Below are 16,967 nucleotides of genomic sequence, written 5' to 3' on the forward strand. Positions count from 1 at the left end.
CTGAGTTATTAGGGAAGTCATACCTCTCCTGAAGTGTCTATTCAAATATCGTTTCCAGTTGTTTGGTGCTGTTTTTCTTTGTTTGTTTTGAGAGTTCTTTTTATATTCTGAGTACAGTTCTTTATCAGATATATGATTTGTGAATATCTTCTCCCCATCTGCTCTCCTAGCATTATTTCAAGAGCAGAAGTTGTACATTTTGATGATTCTAGCTTATCCATTGACTTCTTTATGGATTGTGCTTTTGGTTTTGTGTCCAAGAAATCTTTGTCTAACCCAAGTTCACAAAAATTTTCTGTCTAATTTTTTCTAGAAGGTTTATGGTTTTATGTTTTACATTTAAGTCTGCAGTCCATTCTGATTAAATTTTTATGTGTGGTGCAAGGTAGGAGGTGTACATCAAAGGTTTTGTTTTTTTCATTTTGCGTGTAATAGACAGTTGTCCCAGCATCACTTGTTGAAATGACTACCCTTTCTCCGTTTGTCTTCTTTGTCTGATCAGTTGTCCATAAATGTTGTGTATTGTTACTTCTTGTCTCTATTTTGTTCTTTTGGTCTGTCTTTATCCCAATACCATGCTATCCAGATTACTAAATCTTTATTACAAGTCTTGAGATTGTGTAGTGTCAGTCCTCCATCTTTGTCATTTTCACAGTTCTTTCAGCTGTTCTAGGTCCTTTGTATTTCCATATGAATTTTAGAATCAGTTTGTCAATTTCTACAAAAGGTCAGTTCAGTTCAGTCATTCAGTCATGTCTGACTCTTTGCAACCCCATGGACTGCAGCACGCCAGGCTTCCCTGTCCATCACCAACTCCCAGAGCATGCTCAAACTGATGTCCATCAAGTCGGTGATGCCATCCAACTATCTCTTCCTCTGTTGTCCCCTTTTCCCCCTGCCTTCAGTCTTTCCCAGCATCAGGGTCTTTTCCAATAAGTCAGTTCACATCAGGTGGCGAAAGGATTCAGCTTCATCATCAGTGCTTCCAATGAATATTCAGTACTGATTTCCTTTAGGATGAGCTGGTTCGATCTCCTTGCAGTCCAAGGGACTCTCAAGAGTCTTCTCCAACACCACAGTTCAAAAGCATCAATTCTTTGGCACTCAGCTTTCTTGATGCTCCAACACTCACATCCACACAAGACTACTGGAAAAACTATAGCTTTAACTAGATGGACCTTTGTTGGGAAAGTAATATCTCTGCTTTTTAATATGCTGTCTAGGTTGGTCATAGCTTTTCTTCCAGAGCAAGCATCTTTTAATTTCATGGCTGCAGTCACCATCTGCAGTGATTTTTGGAGGTCAAGAAAATAGTCTGTCACTGTTTCCACTGTTTCCCCATCTGTTTGCCATGAAGTGATCGGACCGGATGCCAGGATCTTAGTTTTTTGAATGTTGAGTTTTAAACCAGCTTTTTCACTCTCCTCTTTAACTTTCATCAAGAGACTCTTCAGTTCCTCTTCGCTTTCTGCCGTAAGGGTGGTGTCATTTGCATATCTGAGGTTATTGATATTTCTTGCCGCAATCTTGATTCCAGCTTGTGCTTCATCCAGCCCGGCATTTCACATGATGTACTCTTCATATAAGTTAAATAAGCAGGGTGAGAATATATAGTCTTGATGTACTTCTTTCCTGATTTGGAACCAGTCCGTTGTTCCGTGTCTGGTTCTAACTGTTGCTTCTTGACCTGCATACAGATTTCTTAGGAGGCAGGTAAGGTGGTCTGGTATTCCCATCTCTTGAAGAATTTTCCACAGTTTGTCATGATCCACACAGTCAAAGGCTTTGACACAATCAATAAAGCAGAAGTAGATGTTTTTCTGGGACTCTCTTGCTTTTTCTGTGATCCAGCAGATGTTGGCCATTTGATCTGTGGTTCCTCTGCCTTTTTTAAATCCAGTTTGAACATCTGGAAGTTCTCACTTCACATACTGTTGAAGCCTTGCTTGGAGAATTTTGCACATTACTTTGCTAGTGTCTAAGATGAGTGCAATTGTACGGTAGTTTGAGCATTCTTTGGCATTGCCTTTCTTTGGGATTGGAATGAAAACTGACCTTTTCCAGTCCTTGGCTACTGCTGAGTTTTCCAAATTTGCTGGCATACTGAGTGCAGCACTTTAACAGCATCATCTTTTAGGACTTGAAACAGCTCAACTGGAATTCCATCACCTCCACTTGCTTTGTTCATAGTGATGCTTCCTAAGCACCCTTGACTTTTACATCCTTTGCATCCTTTGGATACTTTGCATCCTTGACTTTGGACTCCAGGATGTCTGGCTCTAGGTGAATGATCACACCATCGTGGTTATCTGGTTTATTAAGCTCTTTTTTGTATAGTTCTGTATATAAAATGAGCAAGGCAGAGGCTAACAAGAGTTTTGCCAAGAGATCACACTGGTTATAGCAAACACCCTCTTACAATAACATAAGAGAAGACTGCACGTGGACATCACCAGATGGTCAACACTGAAATCAGATTGATTATATTCTTTGCAGCCGAAGATGGAGAAGCTCTATACAGTTAGCAAAAACAAGACCGGGAGCTGACTATGGCTCAGATCATGAACCTCCTTATTGCCAAATTCATACTTAAATTGAAGAAAGTAGGGAAAACCACTAGACCATTCAGGTATGACTTAAATCAAATCACTTATGATTATACAGTGGAAGTAACAAATAGATTCAAGGGTTAGATCTGATAGAGCGCCTGAAGAGCTGTGGACGGAGGTTCATGACATTGTTTAAGAGGCCATCCCCAAGAAAAAGAAATGCAAAATGGCAAAATGGTTGCCTGAGGAGGCCTTACAAATAGCTGAGAAAAGAAGAGAAGCTAAAGGTGAAGGAGAGAAGGAAAGATACTCATCTGAATGCAGAGTTCCAAAGAATAGCAGGGGGAGATAAGAAAGCCTTCCTCAGTGATCAATGCAAAGAAATAGAGGAAAACAATAGAATGGGAAAGACTAGAGATCTCAAGGGAACATTTCATGCAAAGATGAGCACAATAAAGGACAGAAATGGTATGAATCTAACAGAATCAGAAGATATTAAGAAAAGATGGCAAGAATACACAGAAGAACTATACAATTTCTACAAAAGGTCTGCTGAAAATTTTTGTTTGTTTGTTTTGATTGGTATTGTGTGCCCTGCAGCCCGGAAACTCCCTCATGATAGTTAGATGGGCTGTTATAGGACCATATGTGTTTCCAGTCACTGTCCTTCCTTCCTTCCTCCTTGCCCATGTCTGTTGTCTTGCAAACAGCTTTTCATTTATTTTCACTTTGAATTTTTGGAGTGTCTTAGGCAGAATAATAAATATTCTCATGATTCTATCTTGGCCAAAAGTGGAAGTACTGTGGTAGTCTTTTGATAAACAAGAGTAACATCTCTTGAGAAGGAGAATTGGTAACAACACAGGAGGAGGATTAGAGCAGGAAAGATTTTGGAAAGGGACGTCATTAAGGAAGCAAACTGCTAATATGAGAAAGAAACAAGAAAGATTGAAATTAAGGCAGCTGTAACTGGGAAGGAGATAATAGTTGAGTTAAGCAGGCAGAACTGATAGAATTCGGTAACTAGTTAAATGTGTCTGTTAGTCACTCAATCATGTGCAGCTCTTTGTGACCCCACAGACTGGAGCCCAGTAGGCTCCTCTGTCCGTGGAATTCTCCAGGCAAGAATACAGGAGTGGGTTACTATTCCCTTTTCCAGGGGATCTTCCTGACCCAGGGATCAACCTGGGGTCTCTTGCATTGCAGGCAGATTCTTTACCAGCTGAGCCTCCAGGGAAGCCCAATACAGAAGTTCAGTGTGGAGGACGCTAAAGGGAAAGTCAAGATGACTGCAGGGGTTAGGTCTTGTATGACGTGTATTTCTGTTGCGGTGCAGAGACTGCGTGCCTGTGTGTGGGGTGTGATTGATGGGCCCTCCCATTTTATAAATACTGCTGCAGTGTTCCAGAGCCAGTTAGTTACTCATTTAATATTAATAGTTCTTTATTTCTTACTTTGCAGTTCACTGTTGTTGTCATCCAGAAACCAATACATTAGTGGCTGATAATCCCTATTACAGAAGTAGTCTACTTCATCCAGCAGAGTTCTCTAAGACACTTCCAGTCAGTTTAAGTGTTTATAGATGATTCTTTCTCTGATAAAGAAGCTTTTAAAGAAGGCAAGACAGAGACAGTATTCGGAGTCACTACTGATGCAAGTCAGGTAAAGTGAAGTGAAAAAAAGAAATCTTAGAAATGATGAGATAAGTAGTGAGAAAAATAGGAATCATGGTATAAAATCTCAGAGACATCTTTTCAGGATCTTGCACTATTCAGAGTTACAGACATAAGGGAAAATGCTGATTAGCTGGTACAGTTATTAAAATGTGTATGGTAAGTTAATGATAGACTTATTTTTTGGAGCTGTCAGTGACTGAAGTTTAACAGATTGATTTGCCGTTGTTTTTATGAAATCAAATGTATTTTATTTTCTGAAAGTAATTAGCATAGAATTTATCCTCCAACAGTTAGGATTATGGAATATAGTTGTTGCCTCCTTCTGTAATGGTGTCCCTTCTACTCATAAAGAAATGTTTCTCAGAAGAAAATACTTCTCATTTAGACCAACACTTGATAGGTAAATGAGAGAGAATATAGTCCCTGTCTCCATAGGACTTATGATCTAATAACTTCTTTATCTCCTCAAACTTACATTTATAGTTTTTGTGGACTTAATTTTTGTTTAATTAAAGTGTTCCTTAATTAACTTTCTATTTTAAAGTAGGCTGACCCCATTTGTATTTTTTTTCTTGGTCTAAATTTATTTGAAGTGAGTATGGCTATAGGCTGGTCTAAGGTAGTTGCTGTTCATTAACCTCATTTTGAGTAGCCATCTCATTTTATGGACTTACTAGATGTTTTTGTTCTTTATCATTCTAGTTTTTTTCTCCACTCCTCCCTCCCCTGTGGGTTTTGTTTTTTTTTTGGACTAGAGTGACTGCCTTGGTATGGTAGGGATGGTTTCTAATCTAATGGGCATAGATCTTAGGAAGACATTAGACAAAGTCTTATGACATGGAAATGGGTTATGCCCAAAGGCTGATGATTATTGAGGTAGTTAGGAAAATGGACTCTATTACTTAATCAACCCTGATTTGAATCTTCTCTTTGCAGTTTGTTATTCGTATGATGTTGGCTCAAAGTTCTTTACCTCTCTTGAGCTCGTTTTTTTTTTTTTTTTTAAGTGTTTTCCTTCCATCAAAAGAGGAATGACAGTATCTTCTCCACAGTTATTGCAAGGGTTGAATGAAATGATGCATGTAAATTGCCTGCCATTATGTCTGACATAGATAATGCTCAATAAATGTTAACTGTTATTTCACTTAACTTCTTGAAAAAATACTAAGAAAGAGGGGTTGGATTTATGGATCATAGAAGATAGGGGAGGCTACCTGTTACTTAGATGACATTTTAAATTTCAGAAAGACCTCCATCTCCTGAATGAAATAGAATGCCAGGTTTCAGAAACATGAAATCTGACAATCTTACATTTTGAATATTAGATTGAAAAATTCAGCGGTACTAATAGAGGAAGGGAGAGGTCTACTTTAATAGCAGTTCCTGTTGAGGTTTTTTTTTTTTCTTTTTTTAACAAAGTCAACCCAGGATCACAGTGGTACCCAATAATAGTATTATCATAGTCTTAATTGGTTAACGTGTCATTGTAATTAAATTTTTTTTTTATTCTGGAGTCCATCTTTAAAAAGGAACATGGGTACATGAATGCAGGAAATTGAGGCTCAATTATTTATTCTGATGAAGCAAAGACTTGCAGAGTGGGAGAGACTGAGCAGCCACCTTCAGTAGTCTTCCTGTCTTTGAAGGACTGTAATCTGGGAGAGTTGACTCTGTGTGGCCCCAGCAGGTGGCTCTTCTGCAGCTCTGGAGTTGAGGACCAGGGTTCAAGTTCTACATCTGACACTGAGGCATGATTTCAGCGGCATCACTTAACCTCTCTGAGCCTCAATTTCCTCAACCATATAAAACAGAGAGTAAAATCACTCCCTAAGGAGGTTATGAGGTGTCAATGAGTTAATGTGTGTGAAAGAGCAATTCAGATTTATGGTTGTCATTGCCTCGAATTGTTCTAGAATCAGCGCTGAATCAGCTCTCTTTGGAATGATTCTAATAATTAGAGCCATTCGATGGAGAAACAAGCTTTCACCTAATGCCAAGGCCACATCGTCATATGAGGGCTTTTTAGAAACTTCTGTGTAGAATAGAAATTTGTAAGAATCCTTTGAGCAGATACAGGGTGTTTACCTTCTTTATTGCTCTCTCCAGGGCACCAAACGCCGCGCCAGGCACATGGTCTGTGTTTGGTAGGTGTTTGTCCACTGAGTGAATGGAAATTTCCCCCTAACACACACATTGTGTTCTTTGTTTAGCATCACTCTTTCCTTGTATTTAATATTCATGTTCTTCTCCCAGATGTTCTTGTTTACCTTTACATATTTTAAAATGGATATTTTGACAGTAAACTGAAGCAGCCACTCATAGTTCTTTGTGTTCAGGCACATTTACTGAAGACTAGGGCAGAGAGAAAATACTGACGTAATTGTCATTGTGAGGCATTGTGAGAGCTGTTTTTCTACAAGTTTGGCCATATAATAAGATTTCTTGTTTCTCTACCTCTGTAAGTATTTTCAGTGCTTCTGTAAGTATATATAGACACTTTTAAGAGAGGACTCCTTATCCATCCTCTCTTAAGAATCCACAACCTTATACATAAAATATTTCCATGGGATTACATTCCCAAGAACCTCATAACAATGGTTGCCTCTGAGGAGGGAATTTGGAGATTGGAGACACCACGTTACTGTAGTGGTTGAATTTTTCAACCATATGTTCAGTTAATTTCTTAACTGTGTACTTTATTACTTTGAAAAAGTGAGATGACCCAGAGAGAGAGAGAGAGGGAGAAGGAGAAGTCACTCAGTCATGTCTGACTCTTTGCAACCCCGTGGACTGTAGCCTACCAGGCTCCTCCATCCATTGGGTCTTTCAGGCAAGAATACTGGAGTGGGTTGCCATTTCCTTTTCCAGGGGATCTTCCTGACCCAGGGATCGAACCCAGGTCTCCCTCATTGCAAGCAGACGCTTTAGCGTCTGAGCTACCAGGGAAGCCAGGAGATAACCCAACGATGCATAATTCAGTAGATACTAGGCCACTTGAATAAACTTTTCAGAGAATTTCTGCTTGTATCTGTTTGCTGAGTTTTTCATGGGACAGTTTGTCTTTTTCTTGCCACATTGTATTTAAAAAAAAATTTTTTTTTTTCCCCAAATAGATACTGGTTTAAGTGAAATAGAAGATTTTACTTGGGGAATATTGCAAAGTGCACAAAAGTTAACTGTAAAGTAACCTTCGTTTACTTAGAGTCCACTGTGTTTAAGACGTCCTGTGGGGTGCTTTACCTACGTTTTCATTTAATTTTTTCAGTGTTCGCATGAGGTTTAAGCCCCGCTTCCTTTTGTCTTTGCTGCCATAAATTCACGCGAGAGCTTTGATGTTGAACCAGAAGTCAAAGCCAGGCTTTGTTCTTTAAGCCTCCTGAGCCTTCTTCAGCCCCCACACTATTATCTAAAACTTGGGCACAGCCAAGGACTTGAAAACCAGCAAGAAATGGTAGCCACTGAAACTATGTTGGCTGGGATGCTGCTGTAAATATTACATACTGCCTTGAATTAACTGTTTCTTTCCAGTCTGCTGGGGATTAGACAGGAACAAACGGACAGGAAGGGCATAGGGAAAGGATCTCAATCGTGTAAAAGGCAGATTTGACCTTAAAGATCAAGGGCCTTACAATAGCTAGCCAAGAGAGGTCTATGGATATGTTTTAAAATGATAGATGCCTGTAGCCTGGGATTCATAGTGCTTCTGTTGACTGGTAAAGACTAAGATTATATCCAGAGATTGAGTTCTAAATTTTATTCTTCATGGAATTTACTTCAAGCAATATTTTGAATTATACCTTTATCATGGTGGTTTATAGATACTAACTACACATCCTAAGAAATATTTATCTATATAATGAAAGGTGGTCGCCATTGCTTTGGAGATGGAGAATTCTTTTTTTTTTTGGAGAATTCTTTAAGTCAGCCTCTCTTTCACTTTCTCTCACTCTTAAAAGAAGGTAATGTTTAGGAGAATTTCTTAGACCGGAGAACCGATTTTTCATTATTCCATGACTTTTGCATGAAGTGTGTTTTACTTATTTGTGCATAATAGTTCAGACACTTTTGCACATGCCTTCCATGCTCTTAGTCAGACCTGAGGGCAGATCCTAACTCTCCCGTTTATTAACTGTGTGACTTGGGACAAATGATTTAGCCTGAGTGCGCGTCAGTTTCCTTGTCTTGAAATGGTAGTTACCAAGATCTCATTTACTCTGTTGTGACAGAGGATGAGGAGTGTATTCAAAGTGCCTGGCACGTGGTCAGTGAAGAGTTAATCTATGTCTCCTCTGTTCATTCTCAGGGATTTTGTGTGACCACTTAAGCTCTATAGAGATGGAGAGGACCGAGGGCATTTGTTTAGCCTCTACACAAACCGGTGAACATCTGGTGCACACTCACGCTTCCAGACACAAGTCACATTTACCCCGTTACCTGTTAAACCTTTCCTCCCTGACATGGGCAGTGTTAGCCACTCCTGCTTGCTTCAGAGTGTATCCACCTCTGCCTGGCTTGTAGTAAGTGCTTAATAAGCATTTGCTTATTAAGCATTTGCTAGGTGAGTGAGTTTTCTGGACAGTAGTGTGTGAGTGGGTGGGTGTGTGGGGATGGGGGATTGTTGATAAAGCTTCTCTAGCACATTGTAGTCTTGTGGGTTTGTATTAGTGCTTTGGTCTCACGATATCCAAAACAGCTGAGAGAGTGGAAGGGCTGAACTTCACTGGGTACTTTTCAGTTCTCAAGGCAAAGTGCTTTCAGCATTTAGACTAACTGCATTTGCAGTGTGGTTGCCCATTCTGTAACTATTATAGTGATAGATAATATTCTGTGAGTGCATACTGTGGGCCAGGCCCTGTGCTGATCAGTCTAGCTACATTTTCCCACATAGGCCTCATATTAGCTTTATGAGTTAGGTTCTGTTATTGTACCCATTAGACAGAAGAGGAAACTGAGACTCAGAGTTATGTGCCAAAGACTACACAGCTAGCAAGTAACATAACCTGGATTTGAATGTAAACTGACTCCAGAATTGTCTCTCTGAGTTACTCTATTATACAACTTCCCTCTTCTGTATTACTATGATAAGAAAATTGTATAGGTGGGTAAAGATGATTGTAAAGGTCAATATTTCACAAAGATTTCCCCGATATTCCCTAAGCTTGTGAAAGAAGCAGTTGCTTACCAGTTGGTGTCATAAACTGTTACAGTCTTCACTATAATTTCTGGTGGGAGGCAGTTATGTAATGTGGATTCCGTTTTAATTTTACCACAGGAATATCTGTGAGGAGGAATAATGGTGACTAAAGTACAGTGCAGTGAGAAGTAACCAAGTTTCTATTAAATATTGCTCAAGCAGTGAGTAAGTCATTAAATTCGACTTTTGATGAATATATAATGATTGCTTAATACTAGGCTGCCAGGAACAACACACACACACCCCCACTCCTAGAGGTAGGTGTGTGTGTCATATATTAATACGTTGCTAGAGATAGCTGGAGCTGTATTTTAAAAGAGGAAGGGGCTTTTTTTTCCCCCACAGAGGGAGGAAGAGGCAGTCTGGATTATACTGTCATTTATTTGAGTTTATCCAAAAAGAAGAAATTTCTTACTTACAAAATAATGGAAGAATCAAGTTTTAATTTGAAGAGATTAGGAAATATTTATTCCCTATTTCCTGTTTCAGAAAGTAAGATCTCACTACTATATGTACCACTTGTTCTAGGAAATTTAAAACGTAAATCAGGCCGTTCTCTGCCTCCTTTCCTTCCTTCCTCCTTGCCAAGTGGACACAGGTACTGTATGGCACTAAACGTTTATCAGATCCTTCTGAGTGTGGTTCATGTTGATCTGGAGTCGGCAACTCCCACAAAACACTGAATGGCTGCTTTGTCTTGGTATTTTACTAATAAAATGCATGGTGTTGAATTTTATTCAACTCTATATAATTGGTCTTGTTCCTGTTCAGACATGTCTATACATGACTTGGTAGAATAAAAAAAACACCTGATTCTGCAGTATTTGTTTGTTTAGGACAAAATTTCAGGAAACAACTTGAGCATGGGCAAAAGTGCTGTTGAATCACGGGCAGAACATTGGAAGGGATAAGTAGGTGAAATTTGTCTTGAGGGTGTGCCTCCCAAACACCCCCCCCCCCGCCCACCCCCCACACACACGTGTCCTTGTTGTAAAGGTAAAGGGGTCTTTTGGACCAAGAAGGCATGAAGCATTTGGTTCTGTTCTGGAGACTAGGGAGGATTCTGGAACAGGACCCTGGGGCTGGAATCATAGAAGCGATATCTGGTGGTATGGGAAGGTGGCCTAGAGATGAGCTGGGATGGATGTGCTAGGGGACGGAGGAGGGCAGGAGTCTGCTTTTTCATGTCTGTATCACTGAAGGCAGTTGTACTGAAGACTTGAAGGACAGTGAGGGAACTTATTTGACTCTGGGTGCTGTGTGCGGTCAGACCTTTTTCAGCCGTGCTTCCCAAACCTTGGGGCTAGGCCCCTGGGAAGAGAAGTTACTTCTCTCCAAGGTGTTTCTTAGGCTGCTACTGAGGACGGCTGTGGCTTGGGAGGGCCCTTGTTTAGAGTAATTGGTCACGAAGCTGCATCTCTTAGCGGCATCACTCCACCTTCCATTCTTGCTGAACTGGTCACTGGTGTGGAAGGAAATCTTGACTAGTCTGTTGACCATGCCCAGCTGGCCTTGGGGAAGCCAAGACAGAGAATCTTCTCTATCCCTATTTTTTCACCAGTGGCCAAGAAAGTGGTATTATATGGAGTGAATAAGGTGGGAATAGACCCCAGACAATCTTGGAACTCACCCGGGATAAACTCTCATGACTGTATTGTGCCGCATCAAGAATTACCATATTGTTAAAGGCTTGCAACCTACATTGTTTAGCCACAGAGGACCTGGAATTTGTCTCACCTGAGTGTGCTGACATCTGTAAAAATAGCCAGTTGGTCTCCTTCCTTCCTGTTCTCCCTGAGACCTCTCTCTTCTCCCTCATTTTGCCCCAGTCTTTTACTTTTGAGACAACCCTCATTGATTGCTAGTTTTCATACAGTTATTTTGCTTTCATACTTGGTTCCTGTCTCGGCCATCATCTTCTTCTCATTGAAATCTCATACATTTTAAGTTGAATTTGATTGCAATACTACATCACCCATTTCTGCTTAGTGTATTTTATGTAACATGTAACTTCAGTGCCTTATCCGACACATCAAGAGAGAATAGTATGGTTATAATATTGCTGTTAGTGCATTCTGACATTGGGTAACAGGTGACGTGTCTAATGATTAGCGCGGCCGCCGAGATTGCATAATTACAGGTTTGTGTGACTTTAGGGGAATCATATACAGGGCAACTGCCTCCATTCAGATAAACATTAGATAAATATCAGAGCACTTCAGCCTAAAAAGAAGCCCTCCTTCGACAATTGTCACTATTTTTCTAGGATTTACCAATGAACAGGAAAAAACAGAATGAAACAAAAACTGTATTTAAAGAATGGGCTTCATTCTGTGGTCCTTCCTGGTCTACATAACACTTGGTCAGTTCTTCGAGTTCTATTAGCAGTCCATAGTACTTATTAGCAGTCCTTAGTGTTTGGGATTGTGCTGAGCCGGATCACGGGGGTATGAACAAGGTGGATTTGCAGGAGGCCAGCCACTGTACTGGTGTACTTACAGGAGCAGTTATAATTATCTGTGCCCTCTGGACTTAATTTGCAGGGGTAGGGGGACATATTTCAGCTAGTTTTTGAAGTAATTTCTTGGAGCAGTTTCTTAATTTGTGTGCCAGACGTGTTACACGGGACTCACCAAGTCTCCAGGAGACCTTCCCAGCTATTTTATTGGCTTGTAAATGAATGTTCAAGTGTATTGCTTAGGTTCACTTGATTAACACAAGCAAGAGTTGATTTTAATACACTAATGCTCTTTCAGTGGCACATCTAAGAAATGCTAGACTCCCAGACCCCCGCTTGGCTAGGGAAGATGGTGGCAAGAGTATTGGAGGGGGTTGCGATTTCCTTCTCCAGGGGATCTTTCCGACCAGGGATCGAACTCAGGTCTCCCACATTGCAGGCAGACGCTTTACTGTCTGAGCCAGCAGGGAATCCCCATCAAAGGCTTGGAGTAGAAATGGTTTTGACCCTGGGCTCCACTCAGCAGTATGTCTGGGTGTGAAGCCTTCCCAGGCCCTTCCCTCCCCTGAAACAGTTCTCTGCTGCTGCCCTGGCGTGGCTTCCGCTTCCTGCTCTGTTGCTGCTGGTGCTCTTGGCCTGGTTCCCGTGGACTTAGCAGCTGCTAGAAGAGCTGACTTAGTTACTCTCTGAGCATTCAGTTGGTGACTTGGTTGCTTTTATAAAGCCCTTCCAATTAGCCTTGCTGATGGGAAAGATCACTCTCTTTACCAGTGTTAAAACTTCGTAAGGGGAAGATCACTTTCTCTTTGTTACCGATTACCCCTTCCAAGGAATTTGGGAAAGCTTTTCCTTGACCAGGCCCAGTCACATTTGAATGACCTTGGCCAGTGTCCTACTTGGAACAGGCCACCCGGAGCTGAGATGAATCTAGCTGGGGGCCATGACTTTCTCCCCAGTTCCCTCACCCCCAGGATTTGTTCCCTAGATATTCATGGAGAGGTTAGAGGTGCTTAGTCCTTCTCATGTTGAAGCACCTTTTAGCACAGGGAGGCTAGTATACGTACTTTGCAGCTGGAAGGTCTGCGTGCCGAGGCCTGACTGCCTTTCACTACCAGGTGTCCTTGAATGAGTTATTACTTCAACTGCATGGTGCTTCATTTTCTCATATAAAGTGGAGGTAAAACTACCTTTCTCTTAATGTTGCTGTGAGGTTTAATATAAATACAGTGTGCTCAGTGCATCTTGGCCCATAATATAAGTGCTTACTAATTATTAGCTACAGCTATTATTATTACATATATTTTTATCATTGCAGTTACTTTCCAGGCTTGTGGTACAGTAATATTTTCCTCTCTGAGCTATGTCATTCAGTGAATTTTAACATCATTTTTGTAATGCCCCTGCTCCCCACCCTGCTTTGGGGCCAGTCTTTTTCCTATGGAAAAATCGCAATGAAAATAGAATAGGCAAATACATTTATATTACATATCTTCTTTACATTTGAATTCACTTGAATATCAGGGCAGGACAATTTTTAGTTTGGTGAAAATTTAATTTTCAAATTTATTATATGATGGTTGTATAAGAATATTGTTATATTTCTTTGTTGGATCCCAAGAACTCTAAGGCATTGTTTGTACCCTCAAATGGATTAAAATCTGTTTGGAAAAATGAGACAAATTCATATAGGAAAACAAGATTGCTTATGGTTCAAAGTGCCAAAGTATCAAGTACAGTTGTTAAGATAAATTAAATGAGATCCTTCTAGGCTGGTAGAGTTTAAAAGTAGGCAAGGCTTGATCTCAGCCCTTGAAGGGTGGGTTAGATTTGGTTGGTGTGGGTTTTTAGGAAGGGCTGTCCCCGTAAGAGTGGGAGAATTTGGATAGCGGGATTACGGACCGTGGAATAAAGAATCAAGGGGCCTCTAGCTACTCGGTCCCTCTGCCCCTCTCCATTCCCCAGCGACGTTTTAGTCAACATCCCACTCCATTGTGTGTTTATCCCTCTTTTCCTCCTGAGTTCTTCGGGGCTTTATTTAGCCTTTTTCATACAACACTATGCTCTTTCCCCACCTCAGTTCTTTAGTAGAACAAGACACATTCCGTATACCTTTCTTTGCCTGGTATTTCTGAAGCATGAACACAAATAAAAAAGCGGTTATTATTGTAATAATAAGGGAAATGGGGGTTAACAGCTGCTTAATATGGATGTTTCTCATGGCCTCCCTTCCAGATGCCGTTGTGGGAGTCTCTTCTAGTTCTTATCTGCTGTCTCTGGTCTCTCCAAGCCCTTTTCTCCAGCAGGTCAAAACACTGACTTAAGGCTGAAGTTATCTGACTGAGCATCACTTCCAGGCGTGGTTCTCAGTTCTTTTCAGGAGTAGCTTCCTGCTCTTTTCTGGTGTTTTCTCTTTGTTGCCTCGGGCTGCACTATTCATCACTTAGGTTCATTAGCTTGTCCCAACATTCTTGAGCCTTAGTGGAGGCTGCGTGTGCCCAGTTGGCCTCCTTAGATGCTTCCCCTAGGCTTCATGCCATCAAATCCTGGCCCAGCCATCATCGCTTAGGTTCTCCTTTGCAGGGACGGTCTCCTTGGCCTTGTATTTTAAATTGTTATCTAATTCAAGTCTTACTATTATCCATGGGCCCTTGATAATAAGAGCATCATCCTGCTTACTTTGCAAACTTGAATGTCAAAAGCACATTTCTAAGTGCTTTCAAAAATTAACTCAATTCCAGAGGAAGGTTTCCAACGTTATATCAATTCCTGCTGCTTTAAGCCCCTGACAGATTTTTATTTCTTATATTTGCCCCTGATACATCCTTTAGAGAGTTTCTATTTAGGTTGAAGTTTCCATTAATTATTGAATTTTTTAGAAAGCAGTTTATGCTCTTAGTCTTTGCTCAGGTTACCAGCTTTACCCATTGTTTTCAGTGGTCCCAAAATAAGAATCCATTACACATAAAATACACTGATTTCTTTAAGAAAACAAACAAAAAAAACCTGCACCATTATTTCCTTTAATTAGATAAAGCTTGTGTGAAACCAGGGGCCTACGTCTCGCTTTTTAAAAAGATTTTCTTTTTTCATATTTTTCATTATTTTAAATGAGAAAAAACTAAAAAAAAATTTAAAAACTAAAAAAACCCTAAATTATAGGTCAATTCCAAACTCCTAACCAATTTGCTGAAATGTATATACAGTAAAATACTTATGTTAAGTCACAACCCATCATCATTAGGATATAGATTGTTTAAAATTCTCTTTCTGATCATCAAGCAATTAATATGATTTTTAACAAACAGTTGCCATATTATGGCAATAGAGACACGCTGGTACCGGCAACGGCTAAGCAGCATGTCTCTTTCATTGATGTTTGGACATTTTTGAATAGTCTTACGATTTTATTTGGTATATGACTTGAGACCTTTCTCTTATACCATTTTGTTTAAAATTTGTATTTAATTTTGTGAATGTAAATACAATTTTTTTTCTTATATAAACCCTGCTCCTTCCCAATCCTCAAAAAGAAAAACAAAAACTTGTATAGAGGTATACATATATTCTGTGAAGTCTGGGTGTTACAAGCCAAGAGATACTCTGCTAAAAGCATGTTAACCCAGGAGATATTTTAAGGAATGTGTTTATTATTGACTGTTGTAAAACTGAAGCATAATTTAGAAGTCTAGGAAATAATTTCTTAAAAGCCAAATGTAAGTGGGTTTTACATTATTTTATAACTTTGAGCTGGACAGTTGTATTGTTCTTCAGGGGAGACAAGGAATACTGACATTGGTCTGAGTTAAGGTATTTGAATGAAGAGTCTTCGCATGTGTGCATCCCCAAATGTGATTTAAGGACACCAGTTTTATTTTCATTTCTTTCAGGTTTTTAAATGCTAACATTTTTTATTATCCTGTGTTCTCTATCTTTTCCTGATCTGTTAAATTGTGTGTCTAGAGCTTGGGGAAATTTTTTCTTTTAAGCACTTTTAATATTATCTCACTTTTCTAGTGTACTAGTCACTTTTTGTAACCCTCTTGTCCCCTGAGGGTTTTTTAATTTTTAAATACAGTAAGCATGGTTGTTTCGTGCTCTGACCGATACCTGAAACATTTCGGGATCTATTTCTGCTGTGGCTTGTTGTTACAGTTTTTCAGAGACACGTTTGTTCTTTCTCTCTCTCTGCCCTCTGTTCTGCTCAGTGGCCGAGGCCAACCTCCCTACAGCCTGGAGGAGCAGGGTGGGCTTGTTACTCTAGTTCCTCTTTATTCTGAGGAGTGGGACCTCCAAGTTACTAGGGGAGTGTATGCAACTTTGGTGTCCTGTGTTCTGCTTCTGACTTGGCCCTGGTTTTTCTACTATCTTGTGACTTTTGTTTTTAAGGAGATCTCTTTTTTTCCTGTTTTACCCAGTCATTTTAGTTGTCTTCAGTAGGAGGATTGGTCTGCATAACCCAGCCTACCATTACTAGAAGTGAAAAATCTTCCTTATTTGATCTTTAAAGATATTGAGGTTCATGTGCAGATATATAACTGGGCTGCTTTAATGGATGATGGAGCTGAGGCTGAGAAAAGTGTAGTGGTTGATTTCAGACCATCCAGGTAGGTGGCATAGCCTGAGACTCATGTGTCTGACTCTACATTTCCACCTTCGAGCCTTTTTTTGTTGACCATCTTCTTCAAATTTTGAATGAACCAGGTGTATATTGAAGACATTTTAAAAGATGTAATGCTTTTGCAAGATCATTTACGTAGACCATTGACTAATAATTATGTTGGTACAGCTTTTCCCAGATACGGCATTTTAAGTGAAAAACAATAATTTATTTCCCTTTTATTTTTCAGCTGAAGTGAGTAGTGAATACAGCATGGATAAGGCAATGGTTGAATTTGCAATGATGGATCGGGAACTAAACCATTATTTAAAGGCTGTGCAATCTACAATAAACCATGTAAGTTTACACCACTCACCTGGTTATATTTGGTTACAAGTGACTGACTTAGAAATAGAAACACAAAATCAAAATTCTTCTCTAACCTTTAATATTTTCTTATCCTTTCTGTGGTAGCTATTAATCTCTTCTTAAT

The 16,967-nt window shown here is 39.9% G+C and overlaps 1 protein-coding gene across 5 annotated transcripts in view; it reads left to right on the forward strand.

The window, feature by feature from the left end:
• NSMCE2 (NSE2 (MMS21) homolog, SMC5-SMC6 complex SUMO ligase) overlaps window positions 1-16,967 on the forward strand; it is a 232,413-nt gene that overhangs the window by 29,395 nt on the left and 186,051 nt on the right. For all 5 annotated transcript variants that reach the window (XM_043483308.1, XM_043483309.1, XM_043483310.1 and 2 more), the window contains one exon: window positions 16,725-16,831. In XM_043483308.1, the coding sequence (XP_043339243.1) occupies window positions 16,725-16,831 (107 nt within the window). The remainder of the gene's footprint in view (window positions 1-16,724; window positions 16,832-16,967) is intronic.

This window comes from Cervus canadensis, chromosome 12 (genome assembly GCF_019320065.1).
Source record: "Cervus canadensis isolate Bull #8, Minnesota chromosome 12, ASM1932006v1, whole genome shotgun sequence".
Taxonomy (NCBI): domain Eukaryota; kingdom Metazoa; phylum Chordata; class Mammalia; order Artiodactyla; family Cervidae; genus Cervus; species Cervus canadensis.